The 25,554-nt window shown below is 38.2% G+C and overlaps 1 protein-coding gene across 1 annotated transcript in view; it reads right to left on the reverse strand.

The window, feature by feature from the left end:
- The window catches only part of macf1a (microtubule actin crosslinking factor 1a), a 175,159-nt gene that overhangs the window by 78,929 nt on the left and 70,676 nt on the right, over nucleotides 1-25,554 (reverse strand). The window contains 24 exon segments of the mRNA XM_055225486.1: nucleotides 233-509; nucleotides 755-979; nucleotides 1,685-1,884; nucleotides 5,567-5,696; nucleotides 6,495-6,733; nucleotides 7,804-7,866; nucleotides 8,024-8,135; nucleotides 8,619-8,775; nucleotides 10,885-11,051; nucleotides 11,656-11,973; nucleotides 12,224-12,423; nucleotides 13,426-13,549; nucleotides 13,729-13,902; nucleotides 14,632-14,823; nucleotides 16,216-16,383; nucleotides 16,729-16,902; nucleotides 17,447-17,626; nucleotides 17,927-18,163; nucleotides 18,493-18,642; nucleotides 20,203-20,487; nucleotides 20,923-21,084; nucleotides 21,161-21,376; nucleotides 22,320-22,475; nucleotides 22,568-25,355. Of these exon segments, the coding sequence (XP_055081461.1) occupies nucleotides 233-509; nucleotides 755-979; nucleotides 1,685-1,884; nucleotides 5,567-5,696; nucleotides 6,495-6,733; nucleotides 7,804-7,866; nucleotides 8,024-8,135; nucleotides 8,619-8,775; nucleotides 10,885-11,051; nucleotides 11,656-11,973; nucleotides 12,224-12,423; nucleotides 13,426-13,549; nucleotides 13,729-13,902; nucleotides 14,632-14,823; nucleotides 16,216-16,383; nucleotides 16,729-16,902; nucleotides 17,447-17,626; nucleotides 17,927-18,163; nucleotides 18,493-18,642; nucleotides 20,203-20,487; nucleotides 20,923-21,084; nucleotides 21,161-21,376; nucleotides 22,320-22,475; nucleotides 22,568-25,355 (7,094 nt within the window).

Consider the following 25,554-nt stretch of genomic DNA (forward strand, 5'->3'; position numbering starts at 1 on the left):
AATAATTTAATTTCTTGTGCTATGAATAATCAGTATTTGATAATCTAATAGCAATATACTTTTAATATATGAAAAAATTACAAGACCATTTTAAATCAAGAGCCAGCCATTTAACATCGACATTATTATTATCAGTTTTCTGTATGGTTTGAGAGAGTAGATGCAGACCAGATCAGTCATTTGATTTTTAATAATATTTTTAATACTACTTCTTCATTAATATTCCACTCACCAGCGCGTTCCTCCAGACTCCTCAGGGGTCCGCTCACACTGTCTAGCCTCTTCTTGAGCTCCTCTTTCAGGTAGGGTTCAACCACGATGGCACTGAGCTCCTGGCACAGCCGCTCTGCCTCAGCAAGCTCTCCTCTCCTTCTCTCCAGCTCAGATCTGATCTCCCCGGTCTCCTGCAGCCTCTGCTTCAGGGCCTCGGGCTGAGCACTCAGAGAGGCCTGGCTATCTAGTCTCTCTCCCAGAGCAGAGACACTGGAGGACAGCTCCCTCAGCAAGCCCTAAGTAAAGGACAGGTTATACATTTTGTGTGTTCAGCTTTTCTAAAATATATGAACTATCCCACTGCAAAATAGATGACTTTTGCATCTAGAAACACGTTATATAAACTTTTTTTTTGACAATGTCTTTACTGGAAAATCTCTATAAAGTGGTTAGCTCATGTTTTCTAAGTACATTTTACAATCTACTACTATTGGATTAAAACATGATTAAAATAAAGTATCTTGTGCTTGACTGCTCTTACCTGGTATCTCTCGCTGGTTCCTTGTGCCTGGTCGATGTGGCTGGCCCTTTGTGTAAGTCTGTCCGTGAGTCCATCCCACTGCTGGGTGATAGACCCCAGCTCGGCCCTGACCTCCCCCAGGTCAGAGGGCTCCTGAGAGGGGTCGGACTGAGACAGGATGCCCTCTGCCGACTGGGTCAGTTGATCAAACTGTGGACGCCGTGTCTCAAACTCACGCAACATGAACTGGAAATAACAAATTTGAAAGTTAATATGGTTAGAACTGGCTATTAAGGCTATATGTTATTGAAAATACATATATTACAGTGGAAAGGACAGAAACGTTGTTTCATCAAGGGGAAAAAATGAAATATTAATAACACAGTTGATTTATTGATCTTTTTTTTTTTAAACAATAGAGGAACATTGGAATAGTTACTAAGCCAGAATCATTCTTAATAAAGTATTTGTTCATTATGAATTAGGTCTTTGTTCAAGTTTTATTAAAGAGGGGGTATTTTACTGGTGTTATGATGTATTAACTGCTACCACATAACATATTTAGACATGCCATGTTACCTTTTATTTTTTTTAAATGCTATTTTTGCCAAAACAACGTATTAACATGATTTATAAGTTTCAGCTTCAGAACACTATCATAATCACAATCAGCATGCATCCCACTAATGAAACTACTGCACATTGCATCAGGGTTGTCAAGTTGCTGTGTACAGTTTTGTATCATGTTTTTGTGTATTTATGGAGAATTGTTGTGTAGGAGCATGGGTAACCGAGGCTTGTGGGCTGAGAATCTTACAGCTAATCGTAAGGAGGTTTTGAATAGGGCCCGGGAGAGATTGCTAACATACCCAAACATGCATTGATGACATCTAAAATCACTTCAGGCATGTTTTTGATGTGGGAACAACATTACCAAAGACCTTCACTGACCTGCACTTGCTGCTTCTGCGTGTTGAGCATGTTGGGGTCTATACTCAGGGGTCCCAGGACACTCATCATCAGCTCTTTTTCTCTGAGCCATGGAGCGAGCTGATTGGCTGCTGAGGCGAAGGTGCCCAGCCTATCAGCACACGTCTCCAGCTCCTTCTGCCTCTGTGCTGCCGTCTGATTGGTCGTCTGCCATCGCGAGTCTGGGGAAAAAGGCAATTTAGGTATTTAGGTCAACAGTAAAAAGTGCAATAAAGGTAGTTTCTTGGAGTATCAAACCAAATTGAGGTCATATTATATTGTTTTTCATATAGTCTTTGTCATATATAAATGGGATTAGATCTCTTATGCATATGTAAGTATAGTGCAATACCGTGGAACATTTCAGTAGTTACAATTGCAATAATAATAATAATAATAATAATAAAAACTGCAAGCAGTGATAAAGGCCCTCGCCACCCCTTGCGACCGCGGGGTACACGCCACCGCGGAGATCCTGCCTTTCGTTCCCGCTTACATCGCCCCTCCCCCCAAAATCAGCGACTGAGTAATACTACTCCATTCACTCCAATGACACCATTTATCACATTGTCACGACTGAACGGTTGGAAATAGAAGTTTGGCTTCATTGGCTTTTTTCTTCAGTATGATGAGAGGAATACGTGTACCAAATTTCAATGGTCTATGACAAAGTAAATATTTTTCATCCTATTTAACCAAAACCCATGTATTTCAATGAGAAATGGTCATTGACTTTTTTGTTCAGTATCAGAATAGGGATGTCCATGCCAAATTTCAAATGTTTGTGACAAAGTAATTTTTTTTGTGTACCATTTAAAATTTCAAGAGGGCGCTGTGGAGCAATGTAATATTTGACATATGTGAATTGCATGTCTATGCACTCAGATGAAAATTTTGAACAAAACGTATATTAATGTCGGGAATTAGGACACTGCATGTTTGAGTTACGGGCCATTTAAAACTTCAAAAAACATCTTTTTTCTTTGCAGGCTGGCCACACCCACATTTTATGATTTAGGAAAATACAAGAGAGTTCCCTATAATCCCACATGGGTCTAGTTCTTTTTTACCAATTTGTAAGTTTCTTGAAAGAAAATCCAAGGCACGAAAAATTCAAATGTGAGAGGTAAAATTTTGGAAAAATGGAGTTCCGCCCACAATGGTCGACTTCCTGTAGGGTTTAGGGTGGGGTCATAATATAATTTTTTACTTGTCTTGACATGTTCTATGTTTGTAACAAATTTCATTTGTCTACGATGAAAAAGGTCTCTCATTGCCGCAATGTATTTCAAATTTTGAGGTGGCGCTATTGAGTCATTTTGATACATTAATTTTTTTGAACATCAAAATAATACATTTTTCACCAACCTTGAATTTTGGGTCCAATAAAATTGACTTTTCGTTAACGTTCAGGGGGTCAAAAGTGGATTCAAAGTCGCGACCAAAATAAAAATAAGAAGAAGAAGAAGAATGGAAACGCATTTTCCACCCATTATTTTTCTCCTAAACCATAACAGCTACAGTCATGTGACTTTCTCACATTGTGCCCCATCACAAATAAGGCCCCTGTGAATTTTTTCACACGTCCACGACAAATCGCTTGTCTTCTATGAATTTTTGAAAATGAAATTTGAAGAGGGCGCTAGAGAGCCATTTTGTGAGAGAGTGCCTTGATTTGCATACCATTGCGTTCAGCTCACAAATGTGCATAAACGCTGTATTAGCATTTTCCCAACAAAAAATGTGTGAAAGAGAAATATTTTATTGAAATATTGCAAAAATTGCGATTTTGTTGAAAATTCACCCTGACCACACCCAAAGTCATAATGAAAATGTAATTGTTAATCTTTAATCACACATGGGTTTAGAGGGATTTGGCCAAATGTGAAGTGTTTGTGATGAAAACTGGGCGAGAAAATGTCCTGAATGTGAGGGTGTGCACTTTTGTCGTTCCCGGGTTTGATCCAATATGGCCGGCGTCCTGTACATTTTAGGGCGGGGCCATAATATCATTTTTGTCATGTCCCGACATGTACTATTTTTTGATGTGAGTTTCGGATTTTTACGTCGACTTTTTTCCGAGTCGGGCTCCCATTGGCCCCATGAAAATCAAAGTTTGAGGTGGCGCTACCGAGTCATCTTTCGTTATTTTTTCTCGGGGTCTTTTGTGACAATTAGAGCTCGTCGAGTTCTAATTTTTGACACCACTCACTGCCATGTCGGGGCATGTTTACTACTTGATTTTTGCCATTTTCCGGGTTTCGGACGCGGTTTTAATGAGTCCCTCGCCGGGACGGAGTCCCAGGCTCGGGCCTAATAATAATACATTTTATTTATATAGCGCTTTTCAAGACACTCAAAGACACTTTACATAGAAGAACAATTTGAAAAAGTACAAAGATAAAAACATTTAAAATCAATACTCATAATAATTAAAGATTAAAAGCGGCTTTAAACAGGTGAGTCTTTCGGTGTTAAAATATAAAACTAATATTAATATAAAACATATTAACTATGTGCAGTGAAAGATATAGAAATACAGATTGAAAATTGGAGCAAATGGATAAATAATTTCAATGTATATTTTCTAGTTTTAGTCTTGCAGATGTTATGAGCCAGAAGTGTGGCTTCTTTCCTGACACCATGTGCATTGCAACTGGATCTGTAAGTCCAAACAATACCATCCTCTTCCTGAGTCCCTCCTACATGTGCTTTTCTCAGCCTGTGACTTATCCTCTGGGCATCTGACTTTGCCCATCTGTGCATTATGAAACTGAAAAACCCCCATCTACAATTACACCTTAAATATTTCTGTCTGTTACCTCATCCGATCAGCGCTCTGGCGAAAATATTAAATCGTGTGAGTACCGTATGTTTGGCAGCGACGGTTTCTAGTCTGGCACTGCATAAAAGTAATTTTGGGGAAAAAAGGGTAATCAGGTGTAAGTTTTGAGAACAGATGATAAAGTATTTTAGGTGATACCTTTAAACAAAGGGTGAGTGCCATTGCGACATAGGGCAGACAACAGGTTTATATGAAAGATGTTGCTACTGTCAATTAGCGCATATGTTATCTGTGTAATGACACATCTTCAACAATGCTACAAATTATAATAACTATATATTTGTTTGCGCTGTAATGAACACCTTCATTGTCATATAAATGAATTGCAATTTACAGTAATGACACAATAGCCTTGAAATAGAACAGTAAATGGCTCTGGGGGGTACAATTAATTTTGCAGCCTTATTTCTACATTATTTCTAAGTCACTACTAAAAATGTTTCCATAGTTTGCAGTCTACATAATTGCTTAGAGTTTGGTTTAAACATATTACCATGAAAAAAAATAAAAATGTGTACAAAGAAATTATCATACAGCACTACTTATGCTATTTTCATTGTATTACAATCACTGCAGTAAAATAAAGTGCGACCCCTAAGTGTTATAAATGTCTGTGTATTAAAATGAAATGGGGCAGCCAACACAATCATTTTCTAGTCTCATCTTTCTCTAAATTGACAGAGAGTTTGACTCAGGTCCCAGAGGCAACATGGTCTTTGTTACAGCTGCTTTGCTTTGGGCTTTGAAACCTAAGACCCTGTTAATAATGATTCTACCCACATGAGTGTATTATACAGTACAGTTTTCTTCTAGTACTTTGATATTACCTTATTGAAATAACCATACTCTTTTGACTAATTTTACCACTATGAGAAAATTGATAGGTGACAAAAGTTAAACAATAGATATTTTAGAACCATTTTGACTACTCAATCCATCTCTGGTTGTTACTAATCTATATTTTCCTGAGGTCATTGCTGTTGATACAGTTAGAGCTTTGGGATTCTAAGGACACATACCGATCTCTTGTAGCTGTTGTCGCCAGGACTCGGCCTCTGGAGACTCTGGGTTTTCTGAGATCAGTTTCCTCAAAGTGTTCTTCAGCTCCTCAACTTTTGCAGAGCGCTCGGCCAGTTCAGACAGCAACGCCTAGAAGGAAAGAGTGAACGATCATTTTCAGAGTATGAATTATGTCATCCTCATCAGGTTTCTGGTATGGAAGAGAGTTGAAAAATATTATTGACACTTCACATCTGATATCATCAACATTCTCTGGGGGTGTCATGATAACTGTAGGCACTGCTCTGTCTGAAGCTCTGTTACTCAATTTAGAATTTAATCTGAGCTCTGTTTTAGCTAGAAAAACTGACTACAACAGATGAACTGATTTTGAATTGTTAAACAAATCCCTAACGTGACATGACAGTCAAAGCTAACTTTAGCATTGTCTAGCTTTAGCATTAGCCAACAGTTTTTCAGTTAGTCACACTCAATTTTTCATTGAACATCAAACCTAAATGAGACCATAAATATATAATATTGATGACAGGCTCCTGAAAATGTGTTTTTAAAATCCAATCTAAAAACATCTCAGGCTGTGTTAACTAATGAGTGCATTGTGACACCATGGTAACTGCTGAGCATTCTGCCACAAACATAGATGAAGAACATTCCTAGCGTGATGTCACCGCAAAGTATCAATAATTGATGAGTGTTTAAAATAGTGGTTTATAGTCATTGTCAATTTTGGTGGGCTGAATGAGTCTACTATAGTATAGGGGGAAAAAAATGTTAAAGGTGCCCTATGCAACTTTTCACAAGCGGATGGCGAACCCTCCGGCAGAAATGTAACATACTGCACCTTTAAGGGAAAACATATAATTTGTCTTTTTCTGTTGACATTAAATCAACAAATTTACAACATATTCTTCATATCCTTCATGATACCTTGTTCTCTTGAGCCTGTGCACGGACAACCTCAGACTTGGATGGTGAGGCCACCTGTGCCTGGGTGAAGCTGCTCTCCTTTTGGGCGAGCCAACCCCTCAGCTCCTCGGTGCCCTGGGACGCCTTCTGCCTCAGCTCCAAAGATGACTGCTGTTTGGACAGACGCTCCTGCAAGTCTGAACCCAGGGACTCATATCTGCTGTTCACGTCTGATACAGCCACCTGAAGTTCTGTCAAGTCTGAAAAAGAGAAGGAAAAATCTGTAGTTATTTTGAATAGTATTAAAAATGTGGGATTTTTTGTATATGCTCAGAGAGATCATAATTTGATTAAAAAAGATTAAACAATACATCAAACACTATTGGATTGTATCAATCCAAAATGAATGAAAAACAATGAAAAAAGTTTTGTTAATAAAGTTAATAAGAGCAAAACCATATATTTACACTATGTAACATTTCTGCTGTCAGGGGGTCTGCCCTTCTGCTTGTTTGCATGGAGATATAATTGCTTTGTTTGGAATGTTCCACAGTATGGTATTAAATTAAATCTTTCATTTATTTTATTTATGGGATTAGGGTTTAACTGCTATAGAAATAATGTGTTGCCTGGTTATTACTACGGAGATACGTTTGTAATGCTAGTAATTACTGTGGAATTGAGTTATTTCTGGCCACGAGTATCATAGCAACCGAAGAGTCAATCAGGATCAAGGGTGTTGTAGGTAATGCCTCTCCCCGTAGTAAACGATATCAATCAAACCTGTTGCTAATGCTAGCAGGAGTGACCTTGACAAAAGAGGGCAGCTCATTAGTCTGTTATGTTCATATATTGATTTACAGACAAAATAGCTAAATAAACCCCCAGTATTATGTAGAGCAGATAAATATGAGCATTTTAACACCAAAATCATGAACCTGACAGCAGCAGTTATAGAGAGAGGGGCAATGTTTTTTCAATAGAAAGTCAATTGGAGCTGGAGCCGATGGAGCCGGAAGAACGCTCATGCTCACTTCCTATTTGGAACATGGCGGCTAGCAGGCTAGCTATGTCCATTAATATATGGGTTGAACAAACTTGGGTCAGTGGTAGTAATAATAACTAACTAATACATTTCCTTACATTAAATTTTTTATTATTTTTTATTTTTTTAAGTCAAAGAAACAATCAATACATTTTCCCCATCCCTACAACTGTATGAATATATATTTTAAACAGCAAGCTGGCGTAAATGGCAAGGCGAAAAGACAAAAGACAACAAACATTTTTCTATAGAGTTACAGACGCCTGGAGTAGCACAGACTGTTACCTTTACATGTGTGAATGCCATTGAGACTGCTGGGACCTGACGAACCATTGATGTGAGGGGCACCTGAAGGGAGACACACAGCCACTGAGACAAGAACAACAGGAAGGCCACATGACACAGAAGCTTCAAATGAACAATGATAATACATAAAAATAGCATGCATGTCAGAGATGCTATGTGGAGTTAAATCAATAGAAGCTTTGTCAATGCTATTTCTTACCTGTTTTGGTTTGTGGAGCAGTGATATCGATGATAATGGTCTCCAGCTCTGAGCCTTTTTTGTTCAACTCCTGAACTCTAGATTTCTGAGACTCCCAGTCATTTAACAAGTCCTGAAGAAAGACAGTTTATTATTAAAGTGAGGATAAATGGTAATAATTGTTAACACATTGCTCCCTGCATTAAGTCACTCCACCTGCAGAGCGCTATCACAACACAGTCAGCGTGCGTTCGACTAATTTAACGACTGCACATGGCATCCAGGTTGTGAAGTTTTAGAGTATTGTTTTGAGCACTGAAAAGGCTTGTACTTGTAAAAAGCGTTCAAATAGAGTCTGGGAGAGGTTGCAGCATTATTCAAATATGCATGGATGACATCTAAAACCTTTTCAGGCATGTTTTTGATAAGGGAACAATATTATAACCTGGTAGAAAGCTCATAAAATGATTTTGCATACCGTCTCTTTAATACGTTCATCGCAAAGTCACTTTTTAATGTCTTTTCAGGGTATTTTAAAATGTGTTTTATATTTGTGCAGTTATAAGAAAGTAATACATTTCCATCCACTAATGTTCAATCAACAGAATAAACTAACCTTAAGCTGCTGTACTCTCCGCTGCAGCCCATCTGTGTTGAGGCTGGTCTCTTTGGCGGGAAGTTGGTCCTGCGCCGTTTGTAGCCACCTGAGGAGGGAGCTGGAGAGTCCACGGAACTGGTGCAACTGCTCCTCGCAGGCATGGATCGCAGCAAATCTGGACGACACAGAAGAAGAGGTTGATATTTAGGTTGATAATCAGTTTGAGGGGAATATGACAGAATTTGGGATGGTATTGTTGAAACAACTGGAGACAGTTAAAACCATACTTCGAAACATTTTCCGTGGATACAGATACATTCTTTGGCTAAAAAGCTACATACTGTGGCTTTAAATTGGGAAAAGCCAATTCTAAATTTTTCCAAGCCAAAATATCAACATCATTAAAAGTAAGCTTGAACAAAAACAATGAAAGAGCTAAGCCAGACCTAAACCAGCTTGCTTGTATCCACATTGTCCTATTTCAGGGCATTTCTGGGAAGATGGCAGAAAAAAAAGCCTATCTCTGCCTTGGCTCAGAACGAATACAGTGCTGTGATATAAAGCATACAGTTATGTTTTTATGATATAATTATAGAAGAAACTACATGTGCTACAAAGTGCTTTTGACAGGCCCAGGGGCACTGCAGTGCTGACACAGCTCTGGCCTCTCTAATCTCAATGTAGACAAAACAGCTCTTAGAAGTCATTTGGCCCGGGACAGTGTCATTATAATGCTGCTATTTTTCTCCCTTGGGACAGAGAAGGCTGAGACTGGTCCAAAAGTGTACAGGACACACAACGAGCCGTGTCCACTGCTTATATTAGCCTCTAACAGCAGCCCAAATACAGCAACTAAACCAGACCAGAATACACATTATATTTGGTTGTATTGTTTTAAAAATGCAAAATTCATTGAAAACAAAGTATTAACATGATTGATAGTTTCACTTTCGATTTTTGACGCTCTGAGTCCCTCCTTACTTTGCTGCCTGCGCCAAGTCACTCCCCCTTCAGAGCGCTATCACAACACAATTTGCTTTCATCCTGCTAATGTAACTAGTGCACATCATATCAGGTTTGTCAAGCTGTTGTGTACGCATAGGATTCAGCAGCGTTGCATAGTCTTTTTGTAACAAATTTTAAAAAAAATCCTCTACTTGCTAGTGTGACCTGCAGCTATTCATCGGAGGTGCAGACAATTTCCCGGTTCTGATGGCATTTATGGTGACACCAGTTCCCATTGGGCATCACATTTGTTTAATTTATTAAGTTGTTTTAGATGAATATTGCGATTTTAAATGTCCAAACTCTAACATAATGACCCACGGGTGTCATAGATTGGAACTATATCACAGACACAAGCACAATAGGTCCTTAAAATTATTTTCCTAGAACAGCCTTTTGTATTAGTCAAACTAGGACTGAACCAGGTCTACCCAAAGAAATAAATATAGGGAATAACTGGATCTGCAATAAACCAGAAAGTATGTTTGTACTGAACTCAACAGGTTGCAGCTGCAGTATAGTCCATGAACCCCTGCTCTAAGGTCCCAGAGGTGACAACAACTATTATTTTAGACCTGGTCACTTAATATGCGATTGGGCATGTTAAAACAGGACTTTTAAGTGGCAGTTAAATCCGTCCAATATCCCACACACATTCCGGGAGTTGTATTTTTAAAATCCCGTCCCCCTGCTGGTGCTGACGGGCCTTGCGTGTGGAAGCAGGGTCGGCATGGCAACCGGCGAAGGATACGGTTTTAGAAATGCCAACAGCAAAGGCACTCAACACAAAGTCACTGGGAGAGTTTTAAAAGAGCTAGGCTAATCCAGACATAATCCGATTTTATTTTTCACCAGCTATAAAGAGGAATACATTCAAATAACTATGTTTAAAACCAGGAATAGACAGTGGTTCAGTCCAAAAACATTCACTTATAATAATGAAACAGATTCATGCAATGCTATTTATTTGGTCTTTTTCTGTTGGGCTATTGCTTCACATTGAAAGAACTACTAAGCAGACACAGGAAGTTATTTGTCTGCCCAAAGACACAATAACAGTATGCATTGATTAAAGCTGTGGCTGAACTGTTAAACTTTTTGTTAGTGGGCGTATGATTAAATACAAGAGCCAACTTGTGGATGCATGAGTAGTCAGTAAATTGTATATTTGTATATGCTTTTAGAAAGTAGTATATATAATTGATTGACTTCATTAGAAAAGAACATAGCCCTAGCACCTGCAGTAGTAGTTTTTTGGAGATGGAGCTGCTTGTATTACCTTTTATTGACGCTTGTCTGTAGTTGGTTGAATTCATCAGAGACCTCTTTGACATTGTCCAATAGACTCTGAGTGTTGGTGAAGGTTTTTGATTGGCTGAGCTCAGAACCAAGGCCACAGAAAGATGTCAGCTGACCAGACTCCTGCTCCAACTCCGATTTCACCTCCTGAAAATCATGAATACAAGAGAATGCATTCACAAAAGGCAAAACAAAGAGAAGAGTTGAAATATGCAACTTGTACAGAAATAAAATGAGCAGGGTTAAATAAGCTGTAACAAAGATTTGCACGTGCCTTTAATTTACATTTTGAATATATGTACAATCTGTAGACATACTTTTATACAATTCCTTTCCCAAAATGTCCAGATATAATATCCGGTGAGCTGGTAAAGAAGGTGATATATTCCATTTGCAATTGATACAGTATATTTCATTTTTGTGCTAACCCTTGAACTTCAATCACAACAGGCAGCATGTTTTACACATTTCCAATGTATTGCAAAAAAGAAGATTATTACAGGGCGAATGTATTTAAAAATCTAAATATTCATGTGGAGCGTGTTGCCTGTGAGGAGATGTTGGGGAGGGTACATTTGGTGAATGAAGTAGAGATTGAGTTTTTGTTTGTATGTCTACAACTGTTTAAATGTTTACTTGTCTAAAAGTGTTTTTGTGGGTTTTGTTTATTGTGAAACAAAGATATATTCTAATAAAATAAATATTGCCTGACTTTCATCAGTATATTTTATTTGTTCACATGTTATCTCACCTCGATGGTCTGCCTGTAGTCCTCCACGCTGCGGTCTGGTTGTCCCACAGGGCTGAGGGCTTTCAGTCTGCTCTGGGTGAACACCCGGAGGTCCGTGCCCAAACGCTCATAGTTTTCCAGTCGGGGCAGCAGTGCTTTGAGCTCAGCCTCCCTCTCCGTTTGAAACGCCTGGGCTTTGGTGAACCTCTGTGTGAGCTGGTCCAGGGGGCTCTTCAAACCAGAGGCAGTGGAGGCATCTGAGCTCTGCAGAAGTCTGGATACGGCATCTCGAGTGGCATCAACACTTCCCTGCCTTGAGAGCAACTCCTGACGAAGTTTCTGTAGAGTAAGATATTTTAGATAAGCCATTTTCAGACTTTTAGATTAGTCCATATAGCTACAGAGCTTAAAACTAATAGCATCAGGATTTGACATCACTAGCCAAATATAGGTAGATTTATTTTCATTACACTTTTACTTTTAGCCACTTAAGTCAGTTGTATGTTATACATAATGTAACAAAGGCCCTTTAAAGTGCCCTTTTAAGTGTTTGATTAAACTCACTGGATCATTGTATTCACAGACATACCTGGTTCTGCGTCAGTGCCTCTTGCACAGCCTGAGCAGTGGGCAGGACTGGTGCTGGCTGCAGGGGGAGCTCTTCTAACCAGGACAGCAGAGTCTTCAGCCCCTCTTGGACACTGACCGACTGAGCCACCGCGGTCTGGAGCTGCTCCGCCCGCTCCGATACAGAGGAGGACAGAGAGCCAAAACGCTTCTCTAAACCATCTACAAGGACACAATATACCTAATTTAATCATAGAATTATGATTAAGTCCATGCTCACTTCAAACAGGAAGTGAGCATCAGAGAGAAGTGTTGCCTTCAAGCTCTGGTTGAAATTCACTTTCTATTGAAAAAAATAATTTTGGTCTTAAAATATTTGCATTAACCTACACTAAATACTCCTGGTGTTTCTCTATTTTGTCCGTAAATCAACATATGAACATTAATAAAAGCAGCATGACAATATGTCCAGATGTGCTACTGGCTGATAACAGAGGATAAATCACACACTGAGATAGCTGTCTGCTGATTTCACATCAAAAAGTGTCAGAAAAAAGTTGCCAATTACCAAAAAAATGTGCAAGTGGAAACAATTTTATTTAGATTCCCTGATAAATACAGATCATGTCAACAAAAAACAGGGTCCTCCCTTGGAAAACAACTGCACAAAAAAAACTGTTGATCCACCTCTTATATTACCATAACAACATACTAGATATTTACAGTATTTTACAGAAAGAGAAACTTTATACCCTTGAAGCTACAATGGACCAATGATTAAAGAATATATCTGACCTTGATTTGTTTGTAAAAGCACTTACAGGAACGGACCTTGGCTATAAATGTTGTAGTGTGTTACATGTTTCCCTAGCAAAGGAAAATAAAAACCTGCATTATGTAGCTTTTCTGGTGGAGAATCTGCCACTTGTTTGCCTCCATAGAGATGTTATTGTTTTGCCTGGTATGTTTAACAGTATGGCATTAAACATTACGACATTAAAGTCTATTAAAACACCACAAGGGAAAGTTACAGGTAAGATCTGTAGAGATGCAATAATGTTGACAATAAGAATGCATGTTACTAAATGCAAGTAATAAATACAAGATGATTTTAATATCATACTGTGCAACATTCCAGGCAAAGAATTAATCATGGACACAAGAAACTGGAGGACCCATCACTGGAAAAGTTATATACAACCACACAGTTTGTCCAATAGTTACCTGCAGCACAGAGGATGTCCACAGCTCTGAGGGATGGAGACTCTTCGGTGCTCACCAGATCTCGCCCGGCACGTTTCACCTTCTCCAGTTGGACAGAGCGCTCTGCCATTTCATCCTGCAACAACTACAGCAAGATTATAGTTAAAATGAAGAAAAAACATATCATCTTTTCAATTCACAATTATTACAATCACTGCTGTGATCGTAACAATTGTGTGGGTCAGTCTCTGAACTACAAAAGCCTACAGGAAAACAGGAGCACTAACACCTCCTGGATTGCTGTATATCTGATTGAATACGTACCTGGACTTGTCGTAGTGTGTTCTGCAGGTTCTGGGGGTCTGTGTCTTTAGTAGGTTTGGTGATGCTTTGGTTTTGTTCCTGAGTGCTGAGCCATGAGTGCAAAGACACCATCTCATCCTGGTACTGCTGATATCGCTCCAACAGGCCAGACAGACGAGCCCCCAACTCTGTGGACTAAAAGCACAGGGCAGGTTTAATATGGGTTTTTACAAATATGATAGCATGAATTACTAAATTGTTACCACCAGAACCAAGGGCTGTCACTGTTCTACTCCATAAATCTAATCTAAAATAATCTAATCTAATCTGATAACATAATGAAACATTTGGGGAAAACATGGAAGAAAAACATACTTACTGAATTGAAGATACATTATTTATACTGCTGATTCAATAACAAAACAAAACCTTTCAAGTTTCCCTATGTAAGTTTTCTGGTGGAGGGTCTGCCATCTGCTTGTCTCCATGGAGATTGCTATTTTTGTCAGTCTGTGAAACATTCCAGGCAAAACGACACCTCCATGGAGAAAAGAAGGTTTTGGACATAGGCCAGAGCAGAGTTTGGGCATCATAACCCTACTAACGCTAACTAGCATGCTAATAGCGCACAAGCCTGACTTCCTGGGCCAGTAGGTTTTTTCTTATGTATTTTAGCTTTAATGTCCGACCTGAAAGGGCACTTATAAACCAATGTTAGTGAGTAATTAGGATGCTCGGAATGCATAAAATAAGTGAGGAATAACTTTGGACCACTGCAAACCATTTAACGTGAGCTTATTCTGTCTTTCACATTTTTAATGACGTAAACGTCGGTCTCTTGAGTATTACCAATAAACCAATATATAAAGACTAGCTTCACCACAGCTATAATCAAAACTTAAATCTCTTTTCCAGAATACCTACCTTAGTATGCAGTGCAGTGTATCTGTGGTTAACATCATGTAGTTTGTCTGTGACCAGTTGTTTGGTGCTGTCCATAGCGGGATCCGATCCTCCCACCTGCTCCAGAGCCCCCTGCGCCGAGTCCAGAACCTTCTGACCCGAAATGGACACGAAACGCAGGTCTGCTTTGTGGCATATGACATCCTCTGACAGCTGTCAAGATAGATTATTTACATGTTAGTTTGAAAGTAAGGGCAAGGAATGTTAAAAGTGACATTATCACCATTATTATTGAAATAAATGTGTATATATGTATATATATATATATATATATATATATATATATATATATATATATAATATATATATATATATATATATATATATATATCTTTTATCTATATATCTTCTTTTGTAACTATGAGACTTTGTTCATCTGTGTTGAGATTTTGAAATGACTTACCAGTGATAACTATTTTATTTTGACTATTGTATCATTATTGCATGTTTAAAACTGGGATGTGTAACATGCAGTTATGTGAACATATGCTTTAAGGTCTATACGCCCTTATAACTGTATAAAGTGATGGGGCCAGTGCATTTTAAATTACCTGGTCTTTTTGAGTAATTTATTTTCTACCTTGTGATGACATGTGGTAATACAAGAAGTGCTGCTCTGTATTTCTAAACTCCATACACCTATTTGGATGATTTCAGCCATGGAATAGCAATTTCTACTGAACTAAACATAAAAGATACCACCACATGACATCACAAGGTGGAACATTTTGAGCTTTGGAAATGCAGACAGACTAATAACCCACAATTACTCAAACATGTGCAAATAAATCAAAACACACCTCGAGGGATGTTGTCTTGTATGTTTTATTTGTTTGTATTAGGACTTTAATGTCTTTCTTAATCTGTAAAGCATATTGAATTACATTACTTTGTGTACAAATTGTGTACAAACGGAGCTATACAAACTTGGCTTGCCATAATTCTGTGTTTTTCTACATATTGATAAAAATGTACGCAAAACTATGAAAATTTTTTTTTTTAAATCACTACATTTTCTTCCCTAGCTCTAGTTGATCATGAGATTTACAGTTACAGCCTACAGTGTAATGATCTGTATCAAATTGACTGAGAAACAAGTTGAAGAAAACATATGTAAGTCCCTAATGCGGTCCCAAGGGACTCCTAACAAGTGAAATTACCCCAGTGGCCCCTTTGTAATGTGTGACTGTATAAATCACAGCTCGTTTGGGCAAAAGAACTGAAACAGAGTCTGGGAAAATATCGCTGCTCGGGCAATTAAACATGAAAAGGGCCAGACTGCCATTTGTTTTCACTGCAGTATGAAAACTCCAGATGCTTCAAGTGATTCCTTTTCAACCTTTTCACAGACCTGGTATTCTCATTATGATGTAGGAGTGACGACTGCAGCAATGACCAAGTCAGGTCCAAAGCTCCAAATCTTGCTTAATACCCTCTATTACCTCTTTAATAATACATAGTCTTTGATTTATTATATTATAGCAAAGTGATCAACTGGCTTACAGACTTACAAATGATGAGGTAAAGCAGTTCATTTCTCCATACCTTTCGGTGCTCCTCCATTCTTGCCTTCAGGCCCTGGGCGTCAGTCTCTCCTTCTCCCAGAGACCTCAGCTCCTGTTCGGACTGATCCAGCCACGACACCAAGCTCCCGTGCTCTTGGAGGAACTTTGTCAGCTCGTCCTTCAAGGCCTCGGACTTCCTCAGGCGGTCCTGGGTTTAGACCGGATAATGGAGTTAGCAGGAATAGTTATATCAGTTAAAATTATTATAGTATATGAATATGTTTTCTGTTACTGATAAAAGTAATTCTGTGTCCAGTAGGGCATGTTAATATCACCATAATTTATTAGGTGGTCAAAGTTGTTTGTAGCCATTTCTCATAAGTAAAAGCAAAAGTTGATCTAAATAAGTGAAACATGGATGGATGGCATTTAAAACCTCTTCCGGAATGTTTTTGAACACTTTAATATGGTAGAAAGCTCAAAAAAGTCGATTTTTCATAATAACCCTCTTTTAAAAGCATATTATAATGATCTGAAGTATACATGTATTTACCTGGCAGTTGTGCAGCCTCTCCTGGTGCTGGGCCTGTAGCTGGTCCAGAGCGGCCCTCAGACGCCGCTTCTCTTCAGGGGGAACTGCTGAGTCGGGCTGCTCCAGGAGAGAGCGCACTGACTGGGACACCTGCATCAGCTGGGCCTGCTGAGCCTGTAGCTGCTTCAACTCACACTGAGGCAGAGACAGGGACAAGTGTAATAGAGTTTATATTATGAGCATTCAAATATAAAGTCATGAAATCAGTGAATAATATTTTTTACCCACTCCCATTAAAGACTTATGCTTGTGTGGTATAATTTGGACATTTTAAATTGCAATATTCATCTAAAACAACTTAATAATGACTTAGAAACAACATTATAACATAGATTAGAAAATAGTGTAATATGGGACCACAGTCCAATTCAATGTTGGACAATAAAAACAGCCAATGTAATATGCCGTGATAATTGCTTCTTCCTGAGGGGATTAACAATGCTCAAACTGACATTAAACCAAATGTCATCGGTTGCATTTTGAAACGGCTGACCTTTACTCCACAGTCTACGGCAAGTAATAATTGTGCAAAATGAGAATCTTCATACAAAATACATGCAGCAATTACTAGAAATCTTTAAAATATTGTCAGTCATTCAGGTCAAATTGAAAAGTGCTAAAACATGAGAGAACTGCTGTAAGATCATAGTAGTAGTAGTTTATAATACGACTTTCTAACCTGTAGCATGTCTGTATGTGACTCCACAGCGCCCTCTGATGGTGACAGTGCAGTATCGACTTTATCCAGTGTTCCGTTAAAACCTTTTCCTTTAGTTCCCAGTTGGTTGAGGCTGGACAGTTCATTTAGGAGTGTATCTATCTGTCCTTGTGTCTCTTGTAGCTCCTCCTCTGCCTTTGCCTACAATGAAAAAATATTTAATCTTTACCCAAACAAAGTAAATCTTAATATATTTTATTGACAACACTTTAACGGGGTCACTTAACGGCTTCCAACTAGCTACTAAAATGCATACATTTAAGAGGTCAGTTAGTATTTATGTAACATCTTTTTGCATTACCTTAAAACTTTATCAAAATCAAACTTTATTTATAAAGCTTTTCTTTATTTAACATTAAGTGCTTTACAGTCACACAATCATACAACACACACAAACATCCACACTCACAAAGACACACACGGTATCCATTATTCTCTTACCCTTTGTGTGTTTTGCTGGACTGTGGTGCTGATAGCTGTGTCCACCTCAGACAGTGAAGTATTTGCTGTATCTGTCAAAGCACTGTACTGCTCCTTCATCTTCACTAGCGCCCCTGCAGGTTATGCCCTCTCCTCTGGGCTCAAACTATCTCTCCTTTCTCAGCCAGTAGTTCCTCCACTGAAGCGAATGGCCTCTGCTATCCCTTCAGATTTGGACTGCAGCTCTTTTTGTACTTCCTGAAATGACAAATTTCAACATATTTTAACACTTTTCTGGAGTCTTCAGGGAGATGTTTTGTCTGTTGAAATTTGAAATTAAACATATTTAACTTCATAGAGACAATCAGGTCTTCTCAAGAGTTTTTAGCAATAAATAAAATAAATTAAAAAAAAGCAAGATAGGTTTAATGCCATTTGTACCTTCCAGGCAAAGCAATAACATTTCCATAGAGATAAGTTCACAAATTAAAGCTAGAATAAATCTATGCTGGGAAGATTGATGGGATAGATAGATGATAGATAAACTTGGAACAGACATCATGTGACAAATAAGAGGGATAATATACCTTTAGCTTCCTCTGCTTCTCCTGTAATGCGTTCACATCTCCAGACTGTCCTCCGGTCACGTGACTGGCCAAAAGACTCGCTGCTCCAGCCAAGTACATCGCAATACCCTCCAGTTTCTGAGAGCACTCGGCTTTCTGCTGCTGCACCACCTGACAAAAAATAAATAAGGATGAAATATTTAAGAAAATAAATTGTGAGTTCTTACAACAATATGTTTAGATTTTTGAAAATGAATTGCCCTTTTGCAGCTTCAACACAAATATTTGCAGTGCACTTTTTGTTTTGAGCATGTTGTGTCCACGTTCACACATTTTACACACAGATAATATTACATACAAACAGCAACAGATTGGCACAAGCAATACAAAGACAGATCAAACAATTCCCCTTTAAAATGAATTCAGGTGAGACAAGAATCTAGCTTCAAAAGTATTTGATCTATAATAGTCCCTATCTGTTTTCCATTGCGGTGACAAGTGATTTTCAGTCAGGAGCATCTGGAAGAGCAAGGCAAACAGGTTAAAAGCACACAATGTTAAATTACATGCAAAAGGCAAATTTGTGGCAAGACATTTTGTGAGAAGGGTGATGGTTCTAAAGCAGGTATGGGTAATATTTATTATTTAATTTTGTATGGAACTTTCTTGTGTATGATGACATGATAATGAAGATGAACAGTTGAAATCAATAGACATGGTCTTATATTACGCAAAACTGACTCCTCTGAGCTTTTAGCCTTGTTATTAAAATGTTGTTACCTTCTCAAAAACATATCCAGAGTTGTGTTTTGTTTCATTCACACATGTTTGACTAATCCTGCATTATTGGGCTGTCTATATCTCCAAACCTGAAAATGCTCTGTTCCACCTCATGATGTCATTTGGTGGTGGTTTTAAAGTTAGCACCTGTTTGCAGCCTAAATGGAACTGCTTTATGCTGCAATGCACTAGAATAACACCGGAAAGTGAAGATGTTTCAACAAAGCTAAAAAAAAATAGCTGTGGCTTCAAAGTTTGGAAATTTCAGAGATGCAAAATATTCACATGATTGTAGTGAAGGTGTATCGAGTTTAAAAACTAAAAACAAAAACAATGAGGGGCTTCCTGTATTACCACTTGATGACATCACAAGGTGGAACAGAGTGAAAATATGCAGAATTTGTGTGCTAAACGTGTGAATGAAACAAAGCATAACTCCATGTATCTTTGTGATGAGGAAACAGAATCATAACACAGATAAAAAATGTGTTTAACATAGGCAGGCCCTTTAAATGACGCATGATTGCTCTCTTAGAATGTGATCAAAGTGAATAGCATGCATTAAAGTGGTCATCTACAAAAACAGTATAAAGTGTCTCTAAGTTAATTTGAACATGATATTTTTGATGGATTATTTTATTCATAATATTAATAGTAGCATTTGTATAAATTTAGATTAATACCTTACATAGACCTGTCCTTGTGTACTCAGTATATGACAACTAATAGCATCCCAGGTTAGGTTTTGTTAAACTTGTAGGTATAATAACTTAAAAATGGAGTAAAGTTTGATGGTGATGAGAATAGTTTTCCAATTCATATTGACAAGGCAACAATGGCATGACAAACTAGGAAAGCATGGTGGCAATAAGCTGTTGAATACAAAGCATGTCTAGCTGATGCAGTAGCACAGCAGTAGCACCTCATGGACCCATTCCTGTTAATCCAAACCTCTCTCTCTTTTGCACTCTTTCTGTTCTTCTCCTCCTCTTTGCTTCTCTCCTCTCTGCGTCTCCTCTCCTCCTCTCTCTCCCTCTGAGCAGACAATGCTGTGGACCAGGCGTGGGCGTGGCCTGTTGCCTGGTGATAAGCCCCCTGAAGCTGCTGGAGCTGTCTCAGGACCCTCCTGCTCTGCTCCGGGCTCAGATCTTGCGCACGTTCTGAGATAAACACCTGGATGCTGAACGCTACATCGTTCACATCAGTGGAGCGGGAGGTTAGGGCGTCCTGGAGATTCTATGGGGTAAACAAAAAGGGACAAGAATTTCAAAATTTGTATAATATTAAAAAACAAAAAAAAACCAAAAAAAAACGTAATACAAAGAAAATGTATTATTGTAAATAATTAGACATATGACAAAACCTGAACCATAAAGGACAATAAAGGCTGAAGAAAACAATAGCATTTTACCATGGAACCTCAGGCAGAATTAATTTGCAAAATGAAAAAAAATTGCACTATTTATAAGTTATGCATTTAGATTAATGACTTCAGTTTAAAATCAATATTGAGCTCACAATTTACATTTGAAACAGATCCAGGAGGATTTGAGAAAAGACTGAAATATGAATCCCATGTGCTGTGGAACATGTTTGTGGTAGATTCGATTATGACTCTTGCAGACTTATTGCAAAAATAAAACCCATAAATATATTATAATGTTAACTTACTTTACAGAGTTGTAGCTGCTGTGTTAGAGGACTGTCCCCTGCCCCCTCCCGCTCCTCTGTCCTGTTCATCTCTTCACTCATTTTGGCCTCAGTTTCTCTGAGCCATGAGAGTAGAACCTCTGCCTGCCCTTCCAGAGATGAAAGCTCAGCCGCTACTGCCTCCTGGGGATAAAGAAAATAAATAAAAATAATGAAATGAAAAAAATTAAATAAATTCAGGAGTAAGGTTGAAACTAACCTTGTTTGAGTCTCTCTGCTCCTTTAGACTCTTCAGTATCTCCTCAGACAGACTCTTTGCCGCCTCGTAACCCCGGGACAAGCTACGCTCATCTTTCTCCAGAGCCAATAGGAGCTGAGGAGGTACATCCTCTGGTTTGGGGTTCAGGAAGTGTTCTGAAGCCTCCAGCTGTTTGTGGATTTGAGGCTCTAAATCTCGCAGTTCAAGGTCCAATGCCTAAGGATTACAAAACAAAAACAAAAGAGATTTAATATATTTAGAGACTAATCAGCTAATCAAGGGTGGGAATAAATGAGTATTTTAACTTCTTATTCCCTTTTCAGCGAGATCTGCCTTTTTATGTTAATATATGTATAATGAAAAATGTAGACAATTCTTTTGTGTTCTGAAAGATTGTTCATTTGTTAAAGTGGGGGTATTTAACTTTTATGGGGTATTAACAGTGAGCAAATATTTAGATCCCCATTCTATCTTTTATTGTTTGGAAAATATATATTTGCTAACAACAACGTATTGACATGTAGTCAAGAAGTAAGTTTTAATTTCGTTTTTATGGTCTGAGTCTCCCCTACCTTTGCTCCCCGTGTTAACTCACTCCCCCTTCACAGCACTATCACAACACAATCAGCGTGCATCCCACGAATTAAACTACAGCACATCGCATCAGAATTGTCAAGTTGCCATGTACAGTTTTGCATCAGATTTTTGCATATGTATGGAGAACTGTCATGTGGGAGCAAGGCTGTAGGCTTGTGGATTAAGCATTGCACATAATCTTACAGCTAACCGTAAGAAGGGTTCAAGTGGGGCCTGGGGGAGATCGCTAAAATATTCAAACATGCGTGGATGACATCTAAAACCTCTTCAGACATGTTTTTGATGAGGGAACATTTTGACATGGTAAAAAGAAACTATTTTACATAATGTCCTCTCTTTAAAACCCAATCAAACAATGTCTTCCATTTTATATGACCATAACAAACAGGTTATTCAACTGACCAAAAGACACATATTAAATCATTTTGAAAATATATCATAAAAAAGTATAAATTAAAATAGCAAGAAATAGTTTTTGAAACTGAATGAACCATTATTTACTATATGAACTTATTTAGCTCTCCCCTTTGAGATAAAACTGGTGAAAATATGTCACTCTCACCTCTGTTTGTTGTACGATGTCATTCAGGGCTATAAGACTGCGACCCACAGACTGCTGCTGCTGTTGTTTCAGCTGGACTTCAATATGTCTGACCATGGAGACTAGTGCCACTATCTGCTGATCCAGCTCCAAACACTCCTGCTTCTTCAATGAGGACTGCAAATCGCAATACAAAACAATGTAACAATAATATGTATTTTAAAATTATGTAATAGCTATTTAAATTTAACTATACTTGCTTAACTTACCTTGCCAGTTTTAGAAGTTGTAGCTTGGTTTTTCAAAATGGCACCCTCTGTTATTTTAATCTCCTCATTCAAAGGCTTGGTTTCTTTATCAGACTTGACATTTTGGAATAATTCTGTTGAAATAATTTCCAAAACTTCTCCTGTATCCACTTTTTGTTCTTCAATAACTTTACTTTCTGGCAGATTTACTGTTTGAAATTCATCCTCCATCTTTTTGTCTTTCTCTGCAATTTTCTCCATTTCCTTAGTTTCAGTTACAGACTGAATGTGAATGTCTGATTTATTTCCATCTGGATCAGTCTGGCTGAAATCTCTAGTATTTAGGAGGTCAGGTGACAGCTCTGGTGAGGCTTTTGTTAACCCAATACTATATTCCGCTGATTCAGTTGAATCTGACACTTTTTGGTCTTCAATTTTACTTTCTGGCAAACTAATATTTGCATTTTGAGTGTCAACAATATCCTGCCGTTTTGGCTTTAAAGTATCTTCAGAAATCACATTTGCTTCACATGGCTTCTCTGCACTGATAAGAGTGCTGTCCATTACAGTTTTTGCCTTTTTATGCTTCTTATGTTGTTTCTTTGGCTGGGTTTCTTTGACTTGTTGAATTTCAGACACGTCTTTTAATGGTGCGGGAGATACATTTTCAACATTACTTGATTCCACTTCTTTGGTTTTAACCATTTTATCCATTTGACCATTACTTCCTTGTACATCGCCACCTTGGGTCTGTGTTGTTAACTGACCCTTTTCTTTCTTATTTATATCTTTTTGTGTCTTGTCTGATCCCACACTCTCATCTTTTGGCTTAACTATTTCACTATGTCCATCTTTCTTGCCCACCTCTTTTCGTAAGGCTTGCAATTCCTTTGCAGCTTGTTTCTCACTCACTCCTTTCTCAAAAACCTTTTTCAAAATACTCTCTTTGGCTTTCATGACCAATGCTGCTTTTTCGTTCTCGGGCAAAGTTGATTTTTGAGGTAACATTCCTTCCTCTGTCTTAATTTCATCCTCTTGGAGTTCTACTACATTTTTAGATTTATCATTGGCATCAGTCTTCTCAACTTTCTTCATCTCCTTTCTTCCTTGCTTTCTTGCATCTGTTTTTTCCACTGATTGTAAAACTGGAGATTCTTTGACCATTTCAGTGCCATTTTCAACCTCTATCATTTGAATCTCCTCTGAGGAAGATATTTCATCATTAATTTTAGTTTTCTCAAATTCATTTACAAGTGGGACAGTAGCAGATGACTGTACAACCTCAGGGCATTTTTCAGTTTTTGATTCCAGTTTGGCTTCTTCAGATTTGAAGCCAGGTTGCTCCTCTAAACCATCTGCCACATTACCTCTGGCCTTCTTGTGCCTTCGCTTTTTCTTACTTTTGATGTCCATATCTTTAGATGGAGCAGCCATAACTTGTTTAGATAACTCAGCTTCAGAGGACATTTTGGTTGGAATTTGCAAAGATGGTATAGCTATGATGACATCTTTGTCCTTGTCTGTTGAAGCCACAATTTCTTCAATTTTCTCTTTACTTTCTTTTTCCAATTTTGAAACAGTTTTGCTTTCTGTAGCTGTAACATGTTGCATTGTTTCAGATGGATTTATATCAATTTGTATAGGTTTTACCGTTTCTGCTGGTTTCATCTTTTTCACCTGTTTTGCTTGTCCATTTTTCTTTGTACTTTCTTTAGCTGGTTTTGCAACTATAGATGCATCGTTTACTGCAGATGCATCATTCACTGCAGATGCATTTTTCACTGCAGATGCATCATTTACTGTATGTGCACCTAGTTCTGATTGAGAAGTAGAAGTAGTCGTAGGAGTAAAAGTTATTTTCTGCTTAGATGGCTTGATTTCTGCTGCGATTTTTTCTTTAGTTTTCTTTGCCTTGTCATCTCTTGCTTCACCAATGCCACCTTCAACTTCAGTTCCTGTATCTTTTGCCTCTTTAGTTTCCTTGACCACTTTTGAAAAGCTTTTGTCAGTTGTCAACCTTTTTGTGGCAATATCTTTAGTGTTCACAATCTGATCAGTCATCTCACAGACAGGACTTTCCAGAATTTCTACCAGTTTTGATTCTTCGATAACTCCTTTATTTTCCACCTCAACGCCAGTTTTTGCCTCAGTATGCACCTTCTTACTCTTACTTGCCATTTTCCTTTTTTCAACAGCCATCTTTTCTTCATCTTTAGATATAGGAGCCACACTGTCAGGACATGTCTCTACTTGTGTTGTTAAATCTTTTTTGATAGTTATAGCATCTTTCTCAGCTTTAGCAATCTCTTGCTCACATTGAGGGCTTACTTTGTCTAGATTTTCAACAGGTTTTGATGTTTTGATGTCAATTTTATTTTCAACTTGAATATCTGTTTTTGTCTGCATCTCCTCACTTTTAGTTGGACTTTTATCCTCTTCAATAATAATGTTGTTCGTATCATTGGACACATGGACAAGATATTTCTCTGCTTGGGTTGTTGTAGCTTCTTTTTCTTCGATAGGCATAGTCTCCTTCTTAGGTTTTGTAATATCTTTGTCGCTTTCCTTTGCTGGTTCTGAAATGTCCTTGTTGTCTACAGTTGCCGTTTCCATTATGTTAGTAATATCATTATCTTTAGACAACATGGGCAGCATTTTTTCAACAATTTCAGTTCTGTCTTGAGTTTCTAAAGGTTTGACAACTCTGTTTTCTGAGTTATTCTCAACCACATCTTTCCTAAGTTCGAGAGGTTTTTGTTTGGCGTCTTTAGCTTGGTTTGAAATATCGATCCTGTCTGCCACGATCCCTCTTCACTGTGTCCATATTTTCAGACGATGGTGTTGGCAGAACTTGGTCAGAAGCTTGAACAATTACTACCAGTCCCTCAGCACTTTCTTTATCCGGTGTTAAAACGGCATTGTCTTCTTTGACTGATTTCTCCACCCCATCAGTGCTTTTGAGCTCGGACATTTTGGAATAAACTTGGGCTTTAATTTGTAGAGAGTCA

The sequence above is a fragment of the Periophthalmus magnuspinnatus genome, chromosome 11, assembly GCF_009829125.3.
Source record: "Periophthalmus magnuspinnatus isolate fPerMag1 chromosome 11, fPerMag1.2.pri, whole genome shotgun sequence".
NCBI lineage: Eukaryota > Metazoa > Chordata > Actinopteri > Gobiiformes > Gobiidae > Periophthalmus > Periophthalmus magnuspinnatus.